This window comes from Mytilus galloprovincialis, chromosome 2 (genome assembly GCF_965363235.1).
Source record: "Mytilus galloprovincialis chromosome 2, xbMytGall1.hap1.1, whole genome shotgun sequence".
In the NCBI taxonomy this organism is placed as follows: Eukaryota; Metazoa; Mollusca; class Bivalvia; order Mytilida; family Mytilidae; genus Mytilus; species Mytilus galloprovincialis.
The window spans coordinates 33491806-33516145 of NC_134839.1; the positions used below are offsets into that span (position 1 = coordinate 33491806).

General features: G+C 32.0%; 1 protein-coding gene across 2 annotated transcripts in view; it reads left to right on the top strand.

Moving 5' to 3' along the window:
• The first annotated feature begins 6 nt into the window (after positions 1–6).
• Positions 7–24340, top strand: part of LOC143063421 (serine/threonine-protein kinase N2-like) — a 29437-nt gene continuing 5103 nt past the window's right edge. Inside the window, exons 1-20 of one of the 2 annotated variants that reach the window (XM_076235563.1) lie at positions 7–147; positions 4341–4656; positions 5090–5190; positions 5585–5750; positions 6099–6253; positions 7005–7228; positions 8170–8330; positions 9688–9797; positions 10168–10311; positions 10909–10984; positions 11403–11537; positions 12367–12527; positions 13324–13535; positions 15862–15934; positions 16599–16778; positions 17809–17960; positions 18439–18658; positions 19766–19873; positions 20463–20543; positions 20922–20981. In XM_076235563.1, coding sequence (XP_076091678.1) covers positions 115–147; positions 4341–4656; positions 5090–5190; positions 5585–5750; positions 6099–6253; positions 7005–7228; positions 8170–8330; positions 9688–9797; positions 10168–10311; positions 10909–10984; positions 11403–11537; positions 12367–12527; positions 13324–13535; positions 15862–15934; positions 16599–16778; positions 17809–17960; positions 18439–18658; positions 19766–19873; positions 20463–20543; positions 20922–20981 — 2868 coding nt within the window. In that variant the 5' untranslated portion in view covers positions 7–114. The remainder of the gene's footprint in view (positions 148–4340; positions 4657–5089; positions 5191–5584; positions 5751–6098; positions 6254–7004; positions 7229–8169; positions 8331–9687; positions 9798–10167; positions 10312–10908; positions 10985–11402; positions 11538–12366; positions 12528–13323; positions 13536–15861; positions 15935–16598; positions 16779–17808; positions 17961–18438; positions 18659–19765; positions 19874–20462; positions 20544–20921; positions 20982–24340) is intronic. The other variant, XM_076235564.1, reaches the window with a different exon arrangement.

Sequence of the window (24340 nt, forward strand, 5' to 3'; positions counted from 1 at the left end):
TACTTTCTCGTAAACAAATAACAATAATAGTATCGATCTCAACTGCTAATGGACAGCAGAACTCAGCTGTGAAGCTTGTATCTGCCCCATTTCCGCATAACTTTGTCGACAAACATGGCGCATGAAACTGGCACCTCCTACTATCAGGTAAACAAGAAGTAAAACATTTGTTTTTCTTAATCATGTACATTGTATTTTGAAACTAATTGACAAGTGTATAGGGTTGTGTTAGTCCCATGATTGAATGGTACTGACAGTTACACTATAGTCTCGTCTACAGTCTAGGGTAGTGCCACAGCTACCACAATTTTAAATTATTTGGGGCATTCCTTAGCTCATGAGTCCTTTCTTTAACCAGTGTTTAGTAGTTTTGTCACATCATTCTCATGTGGTAGATCAACACATGTATATTGAATTTAGATGTAAATCCTTTTGACATGTTGCACAAGTATTGAAATATACAAATTCATCACCCATCCATGCTGTACCAGTGGCAGTACCTAGAATGACCGAATAACACTGTTAATATCCGAATAACACTTGTAATGACCGAATAACACTTGAAATTTTAATATTGGCACATAATGGTGACTTTTAAACTTTGATTATTAAATTATTATATATTATCGATGTATTTTATAACTTCAAAATGATTTACAAAAAGCAGATAAGTTCATAAAAAAAAAAAATTTAGTGTGCACTTCAAAAATAGGCGCGAACGGATCTGATACCGGAAATCACAATGGCCACCACGTTCGATGTACACACTAAATTTTAAATGATCTTTATGAAATTATCTGCTATCTGTTAATCATTTTTAAGTTACAAAATACATTGATTATATATTATTATTTAATAATCAATGTTTAAAAGTCACCAATATGTGCTATAAATATTAAAATTTCAAGTGTTATTCGGATAAAACAGTGTTATTCGGTCATTCGTGTTACCTGTACCAGTGGCACTACATCAGAAAATTAATATTTTCTTAATTTGCTAACTAGATGCAAGCTATTAAACTAGGTTTAATCTAATATGTTTTTTAAATGCCTGTACCAAGTCAGGAAAAAGACAGTTATCCATTGCCATTAGTTTGATGTGTTTGAGCTTTCTATTTCGTCATTTGTTCAGGGACTTTCCTTTTTGAATGTTCATCAGAGTTCGGTATTTTATGGGTTTTTTTAAACATTTTATCATGTTTATGCAACCAAAAATGTTGAGGGAATTTTTTTTTTATAAACTCATGTTTGATTTTAAGTTGTCCTTTAAAATATTTATAATACTTCATATTATTATGATAGATGATGGATACATCTACCACTGTCTACTGATTGATTTGCATATTTCTGATTAGATAATTGGATTAAAGATGATAAAAATTAGTGTCACAGTGATTGATAAAGAAGTGTCATTATGTAATTAACCAATCAACATGATCAACTTGCAATGCATTAATTTGATTATTTAAAAAAAAATGAAGCACTGTAGATAATATCTTATTAGCTATATATTTAGTAATAATTTACCTAGGAAAGCAATTTTCAATGGACTTGATTATTTCCTGGACTTGATAAAATCTTTTTACTGATGTGTGACTACATTGTAGGTCTTCAAATTTGATATGAAATTCAGTATATTAAATTAGGTTTTTTTCAGCAACTTGTGAAATGAGGAGAAACATTGATAGCCTCTGGTCAACAATCTTGAAGATAATGATTCTTTGTGAAACGTGGGCAATTACAACTTCTTAACAAAACATTCCTCATTTAATAAATATTGAAACTACAATAATGTTCATACAATGTATATAAAAGTATTGCTGAAATGACTTTTATCATAGCAGAATCTTCATCATAGGCCAAATTTGAAATAACCACTTTTGCACTGTGGAATTGGAAATGGTCTATTTATCTCTTATCGTGCTTGTGAAAATTAAAGGAACACTGGTGATATCCAGTTATCATGGTAATGGAGGACAAAAGGCATTTAGATGAGCATTTATTATAATGCAAATAATTTTCAAACAAGAATACACTATAATGCAGTGATATTGTTTGCCTCAAATTACTGCCGAAATTCGGCCTTTTCCCCTAGAGGAAATTCCCAATGACTAAAAAAAATGGCTTAAAATTCCTCCCAAAAAGTTTTACGTTTTCCCCAAACAGTGATGGCATTGGTAGTAATGTTTGTAAAATCGTATTCATGTTATTATTTTGATATTAGAAAGCACTTTTGAGATCCGGTTTTCTGATCAGAATCATTATGGTGTTTGAAACACATGTAGTTTTCAATGCATTAAGTACCATAGCTTCTGAAAAATACATCTTTTTTACACAAACATGACAAATGGACTAGCCATAATAGCTTCTTATGTGGTATTGGTTTTGCCCAATGTTGAAGTTACAGTCACCAAAATTGGTTAACCTCTACGTCCTATTAATATCAGCTGGTGGAGATTTGTCTCATTGACAATCATACCACATAATCTTATTTTCATCTGGTAGAATTCTAATGCTAACCAGTAATCAAAATTCACCAATATTTCAAAAATACAAAAACTTTAACTGTGTCTCTAAGATTATTTGTGTATTAAATATTTCCTTGCAGATAAGTATTTAACAATGAAAGATAATTACACAATTGAATACTTAAAGTAGGTGTCAAATTTGATTGATTTTGTCACCTGGCTAATCACCTTGTTGATTGACACAAGGACACTTGGTGTATCTAAATAAACAAAGGTAATTAAATCAATAAATAAATCCGTATTCCTTTAAAATGAAGTTAATATATGATCAGTCAGTCACACATGTTACTAAATACTTACAAAAAAATGTGTGTAACCTTTATGTAATATATATATATATATATATCATGTATATGTTAAATAAAAAGTGAAATATATAAAAAAATGTATACAACATTCATTTTACGCATTGTTAAAAAAAATGGTACTGGGGTCAGTCTTTTCAAGTGTTATATTTAATCTAGGTGTATTTTAATACCATTTTACTACATCAAGTTGATAGTACTTTTAAAGCAGTCAAGTGGATTTTCTATAGCGTTAGATGACATATTATCAGTTGTATATGATTTTGTTCCTGGTTTTATAACATGTCCTTGTACTTACTGATATAAGTGCACACAGAGTGTTGTAAGTCACTGAGTACTTGTTCAAAATTATATTGAATATCTGCTTCTTGTTATAAATGACAAATTAAAAGAAGCATGTGTAGGAATTGAATTGTCAAATTGTTATTTGAATTGGAAAGGCTCAGGTGTCAAAGGTGACAATGTCAAAGGTCAACTCCTGATAAGAATTTTATTGGATAATAATAAGTTCTAAATTTAAAAAAAAATGTTTTTAAGACTGGCCTGTTACATGTATGTGAAGCTGCATCTTATCAGTATTCAATTTTCTTTATAGAACTGCGGTCTCTAGTGTATTTACATCATACAAACTTCATTTGTATGGAATACTATGTCATTATAAATGATAAAAGAAAGAAATAGTAAGTTGACATCCTTATCCTTGACAGCAGCCAAATAAAACAGGCAATACCATGACCAAAAAGACAAATATCTGTAATAAAAACTTACTGAAGATTGAGTAATACAAACCCTACCAAAATCTCAAGTCTTCCTGAAGGGTAAGCAGATTCTGCTCATTAGTGGCACCTGTTTTGTAGCTTGTGGCAAGTACACATTTATAATTGTCAATATTTGTTTAGTAATCTCCTTGAACAGACTATTTACAGTTGTTTGAATTGTATATCTTCCAAAAAAGCATGAAGCATTGTAGAGACACTAATTTAATCTGTTATATACACCTTATCGCTAATCCCGGCTGACCCGGCCGCTTGAACTTTTGACGCATACAACAATCACTTTTCAATTGTGGCGTCAGATATTTTGTTTTATGACGTCAAAATTTTACGGGAACCTGTGTGATTTTCGGTAATGGCGGACAAATAGCGATAAGGTGTATTGCACTTGGACTGTCTTTTGGTGAGTTTGTTTTATGGGGTTGCTGTCTCAGTGAGGTAAACCTAACATTTGCTTTCATTGAAACATGGTGTATGTATGGTATTACACATTTTAACAAAACTTTATTAATATCGGATTATAAGGAATCATTTACTTGTATGGAAAGATGATCTGATTTCCTCTAATCAGCAATGTAATTACTGTAAATATTGGTTACCATACATGGAGCTGTCTGATATTTATTGACCTATATCTTTGTACACATTTAGAAAATGATATATGTAGTACACAAACATGACAAGGAAGTAAATACATTTCACACAAAATAAATAATGGATATGTTCTTTTTTCAGGGAGGTGCCAAGAGAAACTCCTATCATGACATTAGTCAGAGATACGGGTTGAATCCTCATCTTACTGAAGAAGAACTTCAACTTCAGTTAGAAGAAATGAGGGAGAATCTCAAAAAGGAAATCAGAAAAGAAATGAAGATAAAAGAAGGAGCAGAAAAACTAAAGGAAGCCACAACAGATAAGAAAAGTTTGTCAGATGTTAGTAGTATTGTGAAAAAGGCAAACTCCAAGTTAAAAGACTTACATAATGAACTTCTGGAGATCAATTCTAACTTACTGATGTCCAATAGTCATACACACATGGAATCCATGTCTGGTAAGTATCTAATCTTCTTATAAATACTTTGTATATAAATGAATAAATGGAGGTGTGTTTGTAAGGGTTGCTCACATCAGATCAAATATCTTGAGAACTTATTCACCAACTTTACTAACACATATTTATCACATTGTATTTTACTGATCAATCAAACACAATATTGATCATGAACTAATAAATTATGAACAAATCAGTGACCTTGAGTCATGAACAATCATGTGTACATGATAAAAGATTTAAAAAAAAATGCAAAAATGTTTCATTGACTTTTACTTACTTATTGAAGAAGTATAAAAAGTTCTTCGTCATGTTAACAGATGTAAACATGGTAAATTTGACTTTCTGATACTTTATATTAAAAGTTACATTTTGTAGAAATTTACATCTATATATTATGAATTTTTAAACTTTTTATGTTTTTTTTTCACAGATACCTTGAAGTCACCAGATACAAAAGATGGAGGCAGTGATAACAGTCCTTTAGCTCAGAGGCTGAACAATCTTCAGAAACAGTTAGAAATTGAAAATAAGGTAGAAATACTTTTTATATGCACTAAATCATATCAATAGTTGAATAACACAAAGATCAGAAATTACAAATATTTTAATTTAAGCTGCAATGCATCAAAAACCGAAATTCATTTTAAAAGGGTCATGATGAAAAAATGTTGCATTCAGGTAAGAATTTCATATTTCTCTTGACTTCCCTAAGCTCCAATATTAAGCTGTAAAAATAAGTTAAAATTAGGTATGCTATTCTTTAATTAGCCTTCATTGAAATTTAAAACATAAAAAAATGTTTGATTAAAATTGTCCTTCAAATTCTGCAGATAAAAATAATATCAATTCATAGAGATGTGTTCTTGTTTAAGAATTATAATACCAAAAATATTTTGTAAATTGGTAATTAATAAATCTTTTGTAGGTGAAGCAAGGAGCTGAGAACATGATAGCTATGTATAGTAGTGGTACATTTCGTGACAAGAAGATGTTAGCCGAGGCTCAACAGATGTTATTGGACGCCAAAACAAAGATTGAAATCATTAGGATGCAGATGATAAAAGTCGCTCAAGATGCATCCTGTGATGATGGTAAAAATCATTAACATCTTGAAAATATGAAAGTCTGAAAATAAAAAGCTGAAAGGTTAGCCAGAAAGGGCTATTAACAAAATAAAGTATCTGCTAAAATATATTGGTTAACATTTTAGCTAGAATCAGCTTTTAGACCTGCACATATCTATTATTTTAAAATCTGATCTAAAAAAAATTATAGGTAATAGGTCAGATAAATGTGTTGATGAGAAGATCATGACTTTGATTAATTAGGCATGATGTATAATGTTTAGGATTATAAGTGAGATGACAATGTTATAAGTGAAATCATTTGATGATTTTACAAATGTACCACAGATTAATAACTTTTAATTTATATTTCAGCAGGTCAAAGATGTGAAGTGTTATCTCCCTTAGAATTAAGGATAGAAGAATTGAGGCATCATTTAAAAATAGAATCAGCTGTTTCAGAAGGAGCCAAAAATGTCCTGAAATTATTACAAATGTCTAAATCTCCTGACAGCAAAGCTTTGAAAGAGGTATTGTAATCCATCAAGAGTGTTTCAATATCTAACAAGTACAATTAATAGCTTATTTATAACAACCATTCAATATTGGCATGGTGCACTCCACAATATATCAATTTTTAGATAAATAGATTGTCCTACATTTCTTTAAATGAATTGGTATTTCTTGGCTTTAAAGAGATGCAGGCAAGAAATTTCCACCAGTATGAAATACCTTAGATAATCTTGTCACCATTCCTGGGCAACATTATTTTTATCATATTTTCTCTATACTCAACTAGTCTAGTAGTATGAGATGAAAATGAACACTCAGAAAGATGAAAGAAAACTCCAGAAAATAGCTATTATGTCCACTTTATATGAACATGTTGAAGGAAGAACACATATTTTAAGAGCACAATTGATAGATATAACATCACAGACCAAAAGCATTTCAGGTCAACCAGAGCAATTTTGCAATTGAGTCAATAGTTCCAGAACAGATAACAAGACATTCCTTTATATTCCATCATTATATTGAACGGTTGTTAACATATTGACAACACTAGAGTAGCAAAAAAACAGAAAAAAAAATCAATACTGTGAATTCATGAACTTTTGAGGGTACCAATGTTCATGGATATTTGATTTTGTAGTTTTAGCAAAGTCTACATACAAGCCTATAGGAGATTTTAGGGTTACCTAGGCCTGTACTCACTAATTCCCACTTAATTTAATGAATCCACTGTTTTTACTAGTACATTTCTAATGATATTTTTTCCAGGCCCAGTCAACAATGTCAGAATCCAGTCAGAAGTTAGAATTACTAAGAATCTCATTAGAAAAGCGTTGTGAAGAATTAGAACCTAAATCTGCCAAATTACACATTTTACAGCAAGAACTTGATGCTGCATATTCATCATCTTCATTACTTAAAACAAACGATAGAAAATCTGAAACCTCCATGTTCTCAAGGTCTGCTGCTATTACTGGCAAACTGGAAGTTAGGTAGGTAGTATTACATTGTATTAAACAGTACCACAATGTCTCTTTATCTTCTAGCAGATTTGTTAGTTGGCAGAAAATTCAAACTTTACAAATGTCCATTTTTTTTAATTTGCATAAAACATCAATTAAAACTGTTTTGATATAAAGGTTGTAATTTTTCCTGATAAAGATCTAAACTAAGGTGTTTTGATAAAATAAGTATGAAATACAATTATAAGGACTTGAAACATGAAAAACAGAATATTGATGTTAAATTGACATCTTTTATACATATTTAAAATTAATGGTTCTTTTTATTGAGTTGAAACCATTAATTCTGAAATTTGAGCAAGTATTTATTTCTTGTGAGTGTGGAAACATAGACAAGATTGAGATATTGATTTAACAAATTTCAGGAACGGTGTGATACAAATAATGCTTTCAAAATTTAGAATTCTGGAATTTTTTATTTTTTGAGAAACCTAACAACACTCAAAATAACACAAACACTAAAAACATTTATTATCAACAATAACACTAGTAGAAGATACATATAAGACAATAAACAGAGAATTATATAGATCTTCAGTCCTTGCTTGTTGTATATTTTAGGTTGGTAGGTTATCAGACCTTATTAGAAGATATTCAGTCCTTTCTTGTTGTATATCTAGGTTGGTAGGTTATCAGACATTATTAAAGGATATTCAGCCCTTTCTTGTATATTTTAGGTTGGTAGCTATAGGTTTTCAGACCTTATTAGAGGATATTCAGTCCTTTCTTGTATATTTTAGGTTGGTAGGTTGTCAGACCTTGTTAGAGGATATTCAGTCCTTTCTTGTATATTTTAGGTTGGTAGGTTGTCAGACCTTGTTAGAGGATATTCAGTCCTTTCTTGTATATTTTAGGTTGGTAGGATGTCAGACCTTATTAGAGGATATTCAGTCCTTTCTTGTATATTTTAGGTTGGTAGGTTGTCAGACCTTATTAGAGGATATTCCCGGCAGAAAGAAAGACAATCTACAGTTACTGCTCTCTAGTCCCGGTGAAAGTAAAAGTTTGTTACGAGGCTCTAAGAACTATAGAGGCAGTACTAAAACTTATAATGTTAAAGAGGAAGTGTCAAGTAAGTTATAGTTTGTTACGAGGCTCTAAGAACTATAGAGGCAGTACTAAAACTTATAATGTTAAAGAGGAAGTGTCAAGTAAGTTATAGTTTGTTAAGAGGCTGTAAGAACTATAGAGGCAGTACTAAAACTTATAATGTTAAAGAGGAAGTGTCAAGTGAGTTATATCTTGTTACGAGGCTCTAAGAACAATAGAATCAGTACTAAAACTTATAATGTTAAAGAGGAAGTGTCAAGTAAGTTATATCTTGTTACGAGGCTCTAAGAACTATAGAGGCAGTACTAAAACTTATAATGTTAAAGAGGAAGTGTCAAGTAAGTTATAGTTTGTTAAGAGGCTGTAAGAACTATAGAGGCAGTTCTAAAACTTATAATGTTAAAGAGGAAGTGTCAAGTAAGTTATAGTTTGTTACGAGGCTCTAAGAACTATAGAGGCAGTTCTAAAACTTATAATGTTAAAGAGGAAGTGTCATGTAAGTTATATCTTGTTACGAGGCTCTAAGAACTATAGAGGCAGTACTAAAACTTATAATGTTAAAGAGGAAGTGTCAAGTAAGTTATAGTTTGTTAAGAGGCTGTAAGAACTATAGAGGCAGTACTAAAACTTATAATGTTAAAGAGGAAGTGTCAAGTAAGTTATATCTTTAAGCTTGTTCTGTAATACATGTACTGTCAAAACTACTTTATAGGTCATGTGATCCTGATGGTGACCTTTATATATTGGGTTTGACCTGTATATATTTATTACCTGAATTTTTGTTTTCTTTTGAATCTGTATAAAATTATTTCCTGTTTTATATCTTTTATGACAATAGAATAAGTTTGATGTAATCCAAAGGTCACTACAAATATTTTCCCTATTGAATTTTTTGTCAGACAATTGTTAAGTGCAGGCAAAATTTGTATAAATGATTTACTATAGCATTAGTAGTTAATATGAATAATTGTTTAACAAATACATGTATGTGTACTGTCTGTCTTCTTGGTTTCTATGCTACTAATAAATATGTTTCAAAACAAAGTAATTTTGTAACTGAAGAACAAAAAGTCAATTCTTATCACGGGTAGACGTTAAAATCTATTTGACAAGTTAGATTTTTTTTAAACCCTAAGTCTTTGGTTAAATATCCTTAGATATTTCAATGTAAATTTACTATTTTTATATACAGATTCATTTTATAGACATGGAAACCAACGATTGGACAGTCCTGAAAAATAGAGATTTTATCTGTTAGTTAACTTATCGAAATATTTAAAAGGTAGAATAAAAAGATTGTATAGATTATTAATAAAAGATGAATATTTTGGTTAAAACTCAGGTTTGATTATTGATTTAATGATTTTGGACCATTTTAGATGAAGTGATGGCTGTTATCAAATTAGACAATGTTCAAGTTGGTCAGACTGGCTGGAAGACATGTAGTCAACAGTGCTGGGATCAAAGATTTAATATAGAACTTGATAGGGTAAATTATACATTAACTGTGGTTGTAGCACATGTACTTGAATTTATAAATTTGATTTTAGAAAATGAAATTGTTTATACTTAAATATGAAAACATCACAATCAAATAAATTCCCCCAAAAAATAGTTTATTTTTATTAACTGAATTCATAATTATTCATTTTATATTGATTTTGCGGGTACAGATAAACCATGCACTAAAATATTCAACTAAGAACAAATTTTCTATAGGTTTGTATGCATACTGTTGTAAAACCATGAAATTAGATATCCATGAAAATAGTTTTTCTTTAATTCGTGAAAATTGGTACCAACTTAAATAAATGAATCCACTGTATACAAGTATTTATTCCAAGATATTTTTGTTACAGTCTAGAGAGTTAGAGCTAGCAATCTACTGGAGAGATTGGCGACAGATGAGTGCTGTAAAGTTCTTACGACTCGAAGATTTCCTTGATAATCAGAGACATGGAATGGCAATTCATTTAGAACCACAAGGAATTTTATTTGCAGAAGTAAGTTTACATACAAGCTTAATCTTATTATGTTTTGGTATCAGTGGATCACATTCTCCTGTTAACCTTATATACACATATATATGTTACCAAAACAGGACATTAAGCTACCATCAAATCGTTGAGGATAATTAAATTTACAATTGATGTGGCAAACTCTTAATTCTCTCAAAATGTAGACAAGTTTGGAATAAATAGAAATGAAGCAAAAGATAAAATAATCATATAGATTTTTTGTTTGAAGTATTCTTTCACTCAAACAGTTCAAACTTTGCATGCAGAATTCAACATTTGAGATACTGCAAGATTAATTCATCACCAAGAAACATCAAATACTGTAAATTCAAAAATTAATTATTGCATTGATTTTAATATTCCGAAAATTGTCACAGGTTATGATTGGCAAAACAAGAACTGGAATTAGGAATATTGATAGCAATATGTATGTGCAGCATTTCCTGAAACCACAATAGTTAATCATGCATATATGTGTTCTTTGTTCAACCATCACAATAATAAATACCCACAACAGTTTCTAAATTTCAAGTAATGTATATTGTATATATGATATATCAATAACTTAGTATTCCTTTATAGATTACATTTGTAAATCCTACATTGTCAAGAAAACCTAAACTCCAAAGACAGAGGAAGATTTTTCCAAAACATAAAGGTAGTTTTTATAAAACATATTAAATATAATGTATAGATGTATTCAACTCAAACTCCAAGAAACATGAAAAGTTCTTTTACCTACAGACTAGTTCTTAGAAGGGATTTTTCAAAGCTTTAATACTTTAAAAAATCATTCTTTGAAGATATGGTCAATCTCTTAAAGCCTCACTCAGTCAGATTAGATTAGTGATATTTTATATTGTGAAAAGAATTACTTCCCCTAGTAGGACTTCTGTTTGTAATAACTTTATACATTATGTAAAGATTTAATCAACTGCAATCTAACTTTGTGAAAGCAAACTTGATGAGAGATTAGATGTGTATTATAGGGAGAAAAAGAGGATAAAACCAAATGATCAATAATTGGAAAAAATTGATGTAGAAGTTATAAAAAAAATATTACTTGAATATTACAGGAAAGAATTTTCTTCGACCTGGCCAAATGAATATAAATGTTGCAACTTGGGGACGGCTGATGAAGAGAGCTTTACCACATGAATGTAGAGAAAATGCCACTGCCCTTAGTCCAGCCAGTCAGATAAGTTCACCTGGTAAGAACTACTGTATTATTTAGTACAATATTATAAATAACAGGCAAGGAAACAATACAAAAATGATTGAAATACAAGAAACTGTTGAGTATATGTCAATGTATGAAGTTTATAAAATAATAATTAACAAGAATGTGTCCATAGTACACGGATGCCCCACTCGCATTATCATCTTCTATGTTAAGAAGACCGTGAAATTGGGGTCAAAACTCTAATTTGGAAATTAAATTAGAAAGATCATATCATAGGGAACATGTGTACTAAGTTTGAAGTTGATTGGACTTCAACTTCATCAAAAACTACCTTGACCAAAAACTTTAACCTGAAACTTGCACTATTATTTTCTATGTTCAGTGGACCGTGAATTTGGGGTCAAAAGTCTAATTTGGCAATTAAATTAGAAATATCATATCATAGGGAACATGTGTACTAAGTTTGAAGTTGATTGGACTTCAACTTCATCAAAAACTATGAACGGACGGAAGGACGGACGGATGCACAGACCAGAAAACATAATGCCACTCTACTATCGTAGGTGGGGCATAAAAACCCATCTAAAACAGATATCAATGTGCATGTTATTTCTTTATTATGAAAAAAGGCAAACATTATAGAAGATTGACAGTTGAAAGTTGAATGAACAGTCTAATGACATTACATCTTTAACAATATTGTGAACTTTTGTTCATTCTTTTCTAAAACTTCATTTGCCTTGATTTTCAAGACAGAACATATGTTGATCCAGATGTTTAACTAAACATTTGCAGCAATTTATAACTGAAAGGGAATTCTTGAGATATAGATATAACTTTATGTTTTATATTTTCAGGTATTATGGCACAGGACAGGGGACCTCCTATTCACACTATTAATTTTGAACCAGTATCAAATGATGAAAAAGTTCCTGCTCTGCCAATGTCTCCTCCTCCTCCTGTCATGTCTAATAGAGACTTTACAACACCTCCCCAGCATCAAGAACGTGCTATACAGGTAAGGCCCTACCTCCTGTAATGTCCAATAGAGACTTAACAACACCTCCCCAGCATCAAGAACGTTCTATACAGGTAAGGCCCTACCTCCTGTAATGTAATAGAGACTTTACAACACCTCCCCAGCATCAAGAACGTACTATACAGGTGAGACCCTACCTCCTGTAATGTCTAATACAGACTTTACAACACCTCCCCAGCATCAAGAACGTGCTATACAGGTAAGGCCCTACCTCCTGTCATGTCCAATAGAGACTTTACAACACCTCCCCAGCATCAAGAACGTTCTATACAGGTAAGGCCTTACCTCCTGTAATGTCTAATAGAGACTTTTCAACACCTCCCCAGCATCAAGAACGTGCTATACAGGTAAGACCCCTCCTACCAGATACGCCTTCACTCATTATTAGTCTCCTACATATGTTCAAAGTATTTGATGACTTGTTACAGGTCAGCGCTTCGTAGGTGAGTAGCCATAAAATATTTATCTGTGATCATAAAGTTATAATCTCTTAATGATCATGTTACAAGTGGTAATTACATAGAGTCTGTAGAACTGGTTTGAACTGGTCAAATTTCACCTGGAAAGATTTAACAAGTTGTTTAAAATTTTACTGATTTACGAACTGAAAATTTTAACACCATAAAGAAAATTATACATTGTTGTAAGAACGATACCACCATGATGAAATATTATAGATATAGCCTGGGTAGAACACTGACAGTATATAGATGCAAATAGCAGTAGCCTTTATGGTTTGAATAAAATGCCTTTAATATTTACCATTTGTTTTCAGCGTGCTTTAGAATCTTTTGACTTCCTTCCTGACGGAGATGATGCCAATAGTACGATAGACTTAGATAAAGAATTACCTGTTGTGATAAACACTCTGCCTAAACCTTCATCAGAGACTTCATCCTACAGACCCTCATCATATAAACAACCATCACCTCCACTTCCACAGAAAACATCAACTCAAAAAAATTCATACGTTGTGCCAGAACCAGAGTATGTATTTGATTTAAATAATTGGCTTCAATTTAACCTAAATGAAAAAAAATGTTTTGTGCAAAAGAGTTGTGTAATGTTTTTATGCTTAATATGTTTTGGTATATCAGTTTAACCATTGTAACCAATATGACAAGAAGGGAGTTTTGAACCATTAATCACCTGAGTCCACATAACACAGATGAAGCCTAGCGTTAAGTAGATGTTAATACTATTTATCCTGCAATTTGGTGTTCTACTATACAGATACAGCCCTACAGATATCGCTATGCTGTATCTGTATACTATACAGATATTGCTTAAAAGCTCTGCCGAACTGAGAATTGTATGAACCTGCGTGACCTCAGAATGTATATTGCAGTCGCATTCCAATGACGTATCAATTGTGAATTAACGATTACTTTTATACGTTCTGTTTGTTTTCAAACATTTCTTTAGAGCAATACGAACCACACCAATTTTCTGATAACATACACACATTAACACCAGTCTTTTCTACGATGACAACTATCGATTTCAAAACTAGAATGTGTACGATTGTGTAACAAAAACAACCATGTCAATTTCAGCATGCGTGTTTAGTGAATGTCTAGTCTGAAGCGTAGGACAACTCGTACACTCCTGTTTCAAATTGGACAATGTTTTGCTATTTGTTTTTACTAGTGAAATTAAATGTTATGTTAAAATAGATAATTATTCACCTTGAGCGATAGATTATTATTGACCATTCGGGATTCTTTTTTTGCGAACCCGTCTTCAGCTGTATGTGTGATTACTTTATCTTGTTACTACACGGGCCTCAAGGGATTTCAAATCGAAAATAAATGCAAAACATATGTTTTTGTGTCTTTCAAAACACAAATAATATACAGAATTAATTGCAGGATAAAGACAATAACTGTTTAGTGTCTTTAAATATCAGCTGTATTTGTACTCAGCTTGAAACTGGTGTAATAGCTCGCTAAAAGCTCGCATACACCTTGTTTTCTAGCCTCGTACAAATACAGCTGATATTTAAAGACACTAAACAGTTATTGTCTATGTAATTAAATAGTCAGCCAAAGCCAATTACTTGTATGATTGTAGGAGCTAGATTTATCTGTTGTACAATTTCGTTTACAGATAAGAGTTATGCTCTTAAAAAATGAAAACATTGCTGAATTTTTATTTTTTTTCGTTCTTTTAACTTAAGTTTGCCTCAACCAAATGCTATAAAATTTATACACAATACTTATTGCCTAAAAATACAGATTTAGTTGAGGACTATTAACAAGTGAAGATTAAATGAAATGTAATGGATGATATAACTTGTTAGGTTTAAATGTGTTTTATGAATTTATTTCAATCTTAATCATCAATTTCTTCGTCTGTTGAAACCTTTAAGATTTTTTCTCAGTACTGTTTTGTTTTTATAAAGGGACGTAACATCACTACTAACCGTGTATGAAATAAGCCCCGCCTCCCTACTAACCTAATATGAAATATACACGGTCTTCATGCTGACGCTTTTAACCAATCATATTCCTAGAAATGTATAGGAGGTAAAAATGAATGTTTCCCGTAGATGTATCAGTATCACCTGTCATAGCAAGAAGTGTCAAAAGTTTGTTGAATTTCAAAATGTGTTCAAATTTTCACATAAATAAAGGCAAATAGTATACTGCTGTTCAATAGTTTTATTAGTTAATAGATCGATTAAGTGAAAACAAATACGAGTTACTAACCAAAAAAACAAGGGAAACATCAACTTAATCAGAGGAAAATAACTTAAGGGAGTTCGCTTCGCAGATTCAAAGTAATTAACTTTTCAAAACACTAGTTTATATTGATAGGGGATTGATAAAGGAATCCAAAGAGCAAACAAAAAATATATGTCACCGTGCTTGTTTTCGAGATATTAGCCATTGAAATTTTGGCGGGAAAATATTCTCTCTTGACTTTTCATTGCTTTATCATTAACAAGTTTAAGTTCTCAAAAAGCTATTAAAAAGTAATTAAAATTTTATTAGACTTTAACAGATGGCTTATCATTATACATGTAAAAGATTTACAAAAAGAAAAATCAGGATCACCAGGGAATTCAAATGGACAAAACCAGAGGATTCCGAAAATCTGACAAAAAATCCAAAACATGACAAGCCAGCTTCCTTAACAACAGAAACACTGAAGTGCAACAACAAAAAAAAAAAAAACAACATACATAGAAACAGACTATTTGATAATACTGAAATCAATAGATTGGATACCATTCCAAAGTTGCCAAATAGACGCCAAACTTACCATGTTAATGATGTAACATCCTGTTATTTGTTTGTTTATATTTTAGTTTCTCTGATCAACATGTACAGATGGATGAATTTAGGGCTGTTAGTGTATTAGGTAGAGGGCATTTTGGAAAAGTGAGTAAACTATGAACACTATGATGATGGAAGACTTATTAAGTCAGTACCTGATAGGTAAAATAAGTTATTTGTTTACAAAAAAAAGGTAAAATTAATTTGTGCACTCCTCTAAAAAATTATGTAAGAATGAGGTGCATAATATAGATGGATTCTATTTATGATGTAGGTAACTGGTTATTTTGAATAATGATATCCGAGAACACTCAGACATTGAAACAACAACTTGACAACTTTTAAAATATAGACGTATGTCAATGAGACAGCAACCTTACAACACAATGAATCATGAGAAGTTTGTATTCTAGACTATGTCATGAATTTTGTTGGAAAACATTTATTTTGTTTTTATATGTTTCATACATTGTAAATACGACCATTCTTTTCCGGTTTAAATGTGTGAGGCAAAATCACAGGAATTTCTGCAGAAAAGTAAACAGATAGCAGAAGTATAGCTTATTCTTATCATATTCATCAGAGATGCAATCATAATTTATATAAAAATACATAAAACTGATTATCATCAAGTTAATTCAGTATCTTTTATGTTGATAAATTGATTATACTTTCATCAAGTATATGGAGAATTCAATTCTTGACAGATCTATTTTAAACCTAAAACAACATATTGAATTATTTAGAAATGTTCTTTTTTCTTTTTTAGGTAATTTTAGCAGAATATAGAAATACTAAAGAATTTTTTGCATTAAAAGCTTTAAAGAAAGCAGAAATTATAGCGAGGGATGAAGTGGAAAGTTTAATGTCAGAGAAACGAATATTTGAAGTGATTAACTCCATGAGACATCCATTTCTTGTTAATTTATTTGCTTGCTTCCAAACTAATGTAAGTAAATTATTGCTAGATCTTTTGAAATGATTTTTTTATATATAATAATATGTATACCACATGAGACAACTCTCCACAAGTCACCAAATGACACAGTAAAACTATTTTATCAGGATTACTTGCTTTAATCAATTCTCTGAAATTCAAGTAGCTTAATCTCAAATTTGCTTGGTTATAGATATTATATAGGTAATACAACTTTACATCATTTGTTAATCTTTCCTTAGCTTCTTATTACTCAAGATTTTAATTTCATTGTTAACAATAAAATAGAGAAACTTTAAAGTGACATAACATCTTTGTGAGATCTTTAGGTCATACAATTTCTTGATGAATATTTGTAATTAAAACTTTTTTTTGTGGATGAGTATAACTGTGTTAAAATAATGATATTTCACGAATTTTTTTTTTAGGACTATGATTATTGAATTATTGGTCTAAATCTGTTACAATTATTAATGAATATTAAATGTATACCTCTACTTTTTCAGGAGCATGTGATATTTGTGATGGAATCAAGATATGTATGATATTTAATGTTTTCCCGTACTTTTACAGGAGCATGTGATATTTGTGATGGAATCAAGATATGTATGATATTTAATGTTTTCCCGTACTTTTTCAGGAGCATGTGATATTTGTGATGGAATCAAGATATGTATGATATTTAATGTTTTCCCGTACTTTTTCAGGAGCATGTGATATTTGTGATGGAATCAAGATATGTATCATATTTAATGTTTTCCCGTACTTTTTCAGGAGCATGTGATATTTGTGATGGAATCAAGATATGTATGATATTTAATGTTTTCCCGTACTTTTTCAGGAGCATGTAATATTTGTGATGGAATCAAGATATGTATGATATTTAATGTTTTCCCGTACTTTTTCAGGAGCATGTGATATTTGTGATGGAATCAAGATATGTATGATATTTAATGTTTTCCCGTACTTTTTCAGGAGCATGTGATATTTGTGATGGAAGCAAGATATATATGATATTAAATGTTTTCCCGTACTTTTTCAGGAGCATGTGATATTTGTGATGGAATATGCCTGTGGTGGAGATTTAATGATGCATATTCACACCGATGTGTTTTCTGAACCACGGACTGTATTTTATGCTGGTTGTGTTGTATTAGGTTTACAGTATTTACATGAGCATAATATTGTGTATAGGTGAGTGTAAGTGTAGTATGTGTATTCTAGACATATTAGTTCTTTGTATACTCTTCAGCTCATTCATTTCTAATCTGTTAACAGTCTTTTGATCCTTCTTATTTTACTCATTCAAACAGATATTTGTGTGCATTGGTTCAATCATTTTCTTAACATTATAATCATTAGTTGCATATTTCATACAATATCAAGGCTTTTCTGAACAAACGACACAACTTCTTCAATGATTTAGAGATCTTCAATTTCATTTATCATGTTATATTGTTAGTTTTTTGTCATCGTAAACATTTATATTAATAAAAAAAAAAGATACAGGTGTCTAAGTTTAATGAATAGTCATTTCACTAATTAAGGTTTTACTTGCTTATTTAAATTAGAATGAGATTTAAATAAAATGAATTATTGTCGATATTTATGTTTGCATGTTGTTATTGGTATGAATTCTAAATCTTAATTGTAAATCATTCTTCAATTTCAGAGACCTTAAACTTGACAATTTACTTCTGGATAAAGAAGGATTTTTAAAAATAGCCGATTTTGGACTATGTAAAGAAAATATGGGTTATAGTGATAGAACTAGTACATTCTGTGGAACGCCTGAATTTCTTGCCCCCGAAGTTTTAACGGAAACCTCGTATACACGTTCAGTAGATTGGTGGGGATTAGGTGTGTTAGTATTTGAAATGTTGGTTGGTGAGGTGAGTCTGATATTAAGATTTATAATTTATTGAACAACTTTATTTAGTGTCGGTCATGGCGTATTTATTGTTGTAGGTTACAGGTTAACAAAATGTTGAACAATTGTTAAAAAATTGTATAATTCTTCAAAAAAGTTATATTAAGTCATGAAATGCAGACAAGATTATTGTGATGAAATGATTTCAGGAAAAGAGTGTCTAGATGGTCAAGAAAGTTTGTTACTGCCAGGATAGTCATCATGATAGTATTGATAAAGTTTGTTACTGACAGGATAGTCATCATGATAGTATTGATAAAGTTTGTTACTGATAGGATAGTCATCATGATAGTATTGATTAAGTTTGTTACTGACAGGATAGTCATCATGATAGTATTGATAAAGTTTGTTACTGACAGGATAGTCATCATGATGGTATTGATTAAGTTTGTTACTGTCAGGATAGTCATCATGATAGTATTGATTAAGTTTGTTACTGATAGGATAGTCATCATGATAGTATTGATTAAGTTTGTTACTGACAGGATAGTCATCATGATAGTATTGATAAAGTTTGTTACTGCCAGGATAGTCATCATGATAGTATTGATAAAGTTTGTTACTGATAGGATAGTCATCATGATAGTATTGATAAAGTTTGTTACTGACAGGATAGTCAGGATAGATTAAGCAATAAGGATATGTGGTATGATTGCCAAAGCAGTTATAGGCAGCAGTACAGCCTTCAAAAATGAGAAAAAACCCATAGCGTATAGTCTACAACAAAAGGCCAAAACATAATAAAAATTTTATAATTCAATTGATAAAAACTAAAGGCCTTATTTATAACAAAACAATTTACAAAACAAAACCAACAAATATGACAGACATGAACCAACAACAACCACCAAATAACTGATACATATCTCAGGCCTTATTTATAACAAAACAATTTACAAACCAAAACCAACAAATATGACAGACATGAACCAACAACAACCACCAAATTAAAGATACCTGACTTGAGACAGACACCTAAAGAATGTGGCCAGTTAAACATGTCAATGGACACCCAACCATCCCCTTGAGTTTACATTTTAAATAGTTTATCATTACACTTCATTTGTAGTCTCCATTCCCTGGTGATGATGAGGAGGAAGTGTTTGACAGTATTGTTAATGAAGAGGTCCGGTATCCAAGGTTCTTGTCTACAGAAGCCATTGCAATAATGAGAAGGGTTTGTATATTATCTTTATTAGATAAGTGAATAGATATAAGAAGATGTGTTATGAGTGCCATTTAAGGTGGTACCTAACACTTCAGAGAGATAACTCTTTAAAATCAGCTAAACGTTTTAATTACATTGTGTTGTTAATGGAATATGAAGCTTCTCAATGATAAAAATTAGTGTTTGTCAAACTACTATATTACCAGTGTAATTTTTCTGATTAAACGGTTGATTCAAATTTTTTGAAATTTTTTATTTTTGTCAAAGGGTCAAAGTAAATACTTTGTCAAAATTTTATGAAAATTAAACGAGCTAAATTAATTTCAGTGAAAGTGTTGGGTACCACCTTAAGTGATTTGAGTCGAATGTGTTTGATGTCAACTTTAAAATCTCTAATTGATTTACACTGGAAACATTTTTGATAAACTAACATCTAGAAAGCTGGTGGGAAGAAAATTCTGAGAAAAAAAAAGAAATATTTTTGATGTCAAGATGTATGTCTAGCACATTCACTGTGTTTACTTTAAATGTTAATCTACACTTTAAACAATTCATGTCATGAATTACCTATAACTGTTAAATTATTCTGTTTATATAGCTACTGAGACGAAATCCTGACCGACGTCTTGGCTCAAGTGAACGTGATGCTGAAGATGTAAAGAAACAAGCATTTTTTAGGGTAAGTTTTCGATGGTTTGATATTTAAGTTCAATGGAAAAGAAGTTATTTGACAATTCTAACCATATTTCCCTACAAGTGTAAAGAGCAAAAAAAAAGAAAAAATAGATAAGGTTATATTTTTGGAGTCACCACCAAACTTCAGACTTTCAGCTCTATTGCCATTATTTTTAAAAGTTGTTTGGAATGTCAGCAATTTGTAATGGAATGCAATTTCTCGCTACATTGAAGACCTGTTGGTGACCCTCTGCTGTTGTTTTTTATTTGGTCGGGTTGTTGTCTCTTTGACACATTCCCCATTTCCATTCTCAATTTTAATGATTACTTTGTTTATTTGATAAAATTTTGATATATTTTTAATATATTTTATTTTCTTCAGAATTTGAATTGGGATGACCTACTTATGAAGAAAGTTAAACCTCCATTTACTCCAACAGTTGTAAGTATAATACATTGTATTTTAGTAAAAAATTTGTCTGTCCTGCCTTGATTGAGATAGGGACACATTAATCAACCCTCTTCAATCTTTTCATATTTATGTACATTTAATTGTATGCATTTAGATCAGTTGCAAATTGGTTAAGCCTTGTGTGTTTTGACCATTTTCTAGAAAACTTCAGCAATTCATTAATGATCTGGCAACTAATTTACTATCCCTCTGTTAAATAAAATGGCCTTTTAAAAAAAATTATGCCCAGTTGAAAAGGATCCTTATTCGTAATTAGATTGAACAAAACATTCTGCAGGAAGATGTCATTTTTGTACCAATGACAAAAAGTCTGAATAGTGTGGCCAGGCTACAAAAAATATTCCAGAGTAAGGGATTGACAATGCTATGAAACAAACCTTATACTTTCCATACTCAGTGGGTCACCTATCCTAGGACCATTAACAAACTTTCCATACTCAGTGGGTCAGCTATCCTAGGACCATTAACAAACTTTCCGTACTCAGTGGGTCAGCTATCCTAGAACCATTAACAAACTTTCCATACTCAGTGGGTCAGCTATCCTAGGACCATTAACAAACTTTCCATACTCAGTGGGTCAGTTATCCTAGGACCATTAACAAACTTTCCATACTCAGTGGGTCAGCTATCCTAGGACCATTAACAAACTTTCCATACTCAGTGGGTCAGCTATCCTAGGACCATTAACACATTAAACTTTCCATACTCAGTGGGTCAGCTATCCTAGGACCATTAACAAACTTTCCATACTCAGTGGGTCAGCTATCCTAGGACCATTAACAAACTTCCCATACTCAGTGGGTCACCTATCCTATGACCATTAACAAACTTTCCATACTCAGTGGGTCAGCTATCCTAGGACCATTAACACATTAAACTTTCCATACTCAGTGGGTCAGCTATCCTAGGACCATTAACAAACTTTCCATACTCAGTGGGTCAGCTATCCTAGGACCATTAACAAACTTCCCATACTCAGTGGGTCAGCTATCCTATGACCATTAACAAACTTTCCATACTCAGTGGGTCAGCTATCCTAGGACCATTAACACATTAAACTTTCCATACTCAGTGGGTCAGCTATCCTAGGACCATTAACAAACTTTCCATACTCAGTGGGTCAGTTATCCTAGAACCATTAACAAACTTTCCATACTCAGTGGGTCACCTATCCTAGGACCATTAACAAACTTTCCATACTCAGTGGGTCAGCTATCCTAGGACCATTAACAAACTTTCCATACTCAGTGGGTCAGCTATCCTAGGACCATTAACAAACTTTCCATACTCTGTGGGTCAGCTATCTTAGGACCATTAACAAACTTTCCATACTCAGTGGGTCAGCTATCCTAGGACCATTAACTCATTAAACTTTCCATACTCAGTGGGTCAGCTATCCTAGGACCATTAACAAACTTTCCATACTCAGTGGGTCAGCTATCCTAGGACCATTAACAAACTTTCCATACTCAGTGCGTCAGCTATCCTAGGACCATTAACAAACTTTCCATACTCAGTGGGTCAGCTATCCTAGGACCATTAACAAACTTTCCATACTCAGTGGGTCACCTATCCTAGGACCATTAACAAATTTTCCATACTCAGTGGGTCAGCTATCCTAGGACCATTAACAAACTTTCCATACTCAGTGGGTCAGCTATCCTAGGACCATTAACAAACTTTCCATACTCAGTGGGTCAGCTATCTTAGGACCATTAACAAACTTTCCATACTCAATGGGTCAGCTATCCTAGGACCATTAACTCATTAAACTTTCCATACTCAGTGGGTCAGCTATCCTAGGACCATTAACAAACTTTCCATACTCAGTGGGTCAGTTATCCTAGGACCATTAACAAACTTTCCATAGTGGGTCAGCTATCCTAGGACCATTAACAAACTTTCCATACTCAGTGGGTCAGCTATCCTAGGACTATTAACAATCTTTCCATACTCAGTGGGTCAGCTATCCTAGGACCATTAACAAACTTTCCATACTCAGTGGGTCAGCTATCTTAGGACCATTAACAAACTTTCCATACTCAGTGGGTCAGCTATCCTAGGACCATTAACACATTAAACTTTCCATACTCAGTGGGTCAGCTATCCTAGGACCATTAACAAACTTTCCATACTCAGTGGGTCAGCTATCCTATGACCATTAACAAACTTTCCATACTCAGTGGGTCAGCTATCCTAGGACCATTAACAAACTTTCCATACTCAGTGGGTCAGCTATCCTAGGACCATTAACAAACTTTCCATACTCAGTGGGTCAGCTATCCTAGGACCATTAACAAACTTTCCATACTCAGTGGGTCAGCTATCCTAGGACCATTAACAAACTTTCCATACTCAGTAGGTCAGCTATCCTAGGACCATTAACACATTCAGTTTGTATATATATATACTTAAAAAATATATCTTTATTGACAAAAGAGGGGCGACCAGAGGGACAGTCAAACTCATAGATAGAAAATAAACAGACAACGCCATGACTTTATACATAATTGTCGAGCCTGCAACTTTTGATGCAGAAAGCTTGACATAGGGATAGTGATCCGACGGCGGCAGCGTTAGCTCACTTCTTAAAAGCTTTATATTTTAGAAGGTAGAAGACCTGGATGCTTCATACTTTGTATATAGATGCTTCATGTTACGAAGTTTCCGTCAGTCACATGTCCAATGTCCTTGACCTCATTTTCATGGTTCAGTGACCACTTGAAAAAAAAGTTCAAATTTTTTGTTATGTTGAATTCTCTCTTATTATAAGAAATAGGATAACTATATTTGATATGTGCGTACCTTGCAAAGTCCTCATGTCTGTCAGACAGTTTTCACTTGACCTCGACCTCATTTCATGGATCAGTGAACAAGGTTAAGTTTTGGTGGTCAAGTCCATATCTCAGATACTATAAGCAATAGGGCTAGTATATTCGGTGTATGGAAGGACTGTAAGGTGTACATGTCCAACTGGCAGGTGTCATCTGACCTTGACCTCATTTTCATGGTTCAGTGGTTATAGTTAAATTTTTGTCGAGCCTGCGACTTTAGTTGCAGAAAGCTTGACGTAGGGATAGTGATCCGGCGGCGGCGGCGGTGTTAGATCACTTCTTAAAAGCTTTATATTTTAGAAGGTAAAAGACCTGGATGCTTCATACTTTGTATATGGAGGCCTCATGTTACGAAGTTTCTGTCAGTCACATGTCCAATGTCCTTGACCTCATTTTCATGGTTCAGTGACTACTTAAAAAAAAGTTGAAATTTTTTGTAATGTTAAGTTCTCTCTTATTATAAGTAGTAGGATACCTATATTTGGTATGTGCATA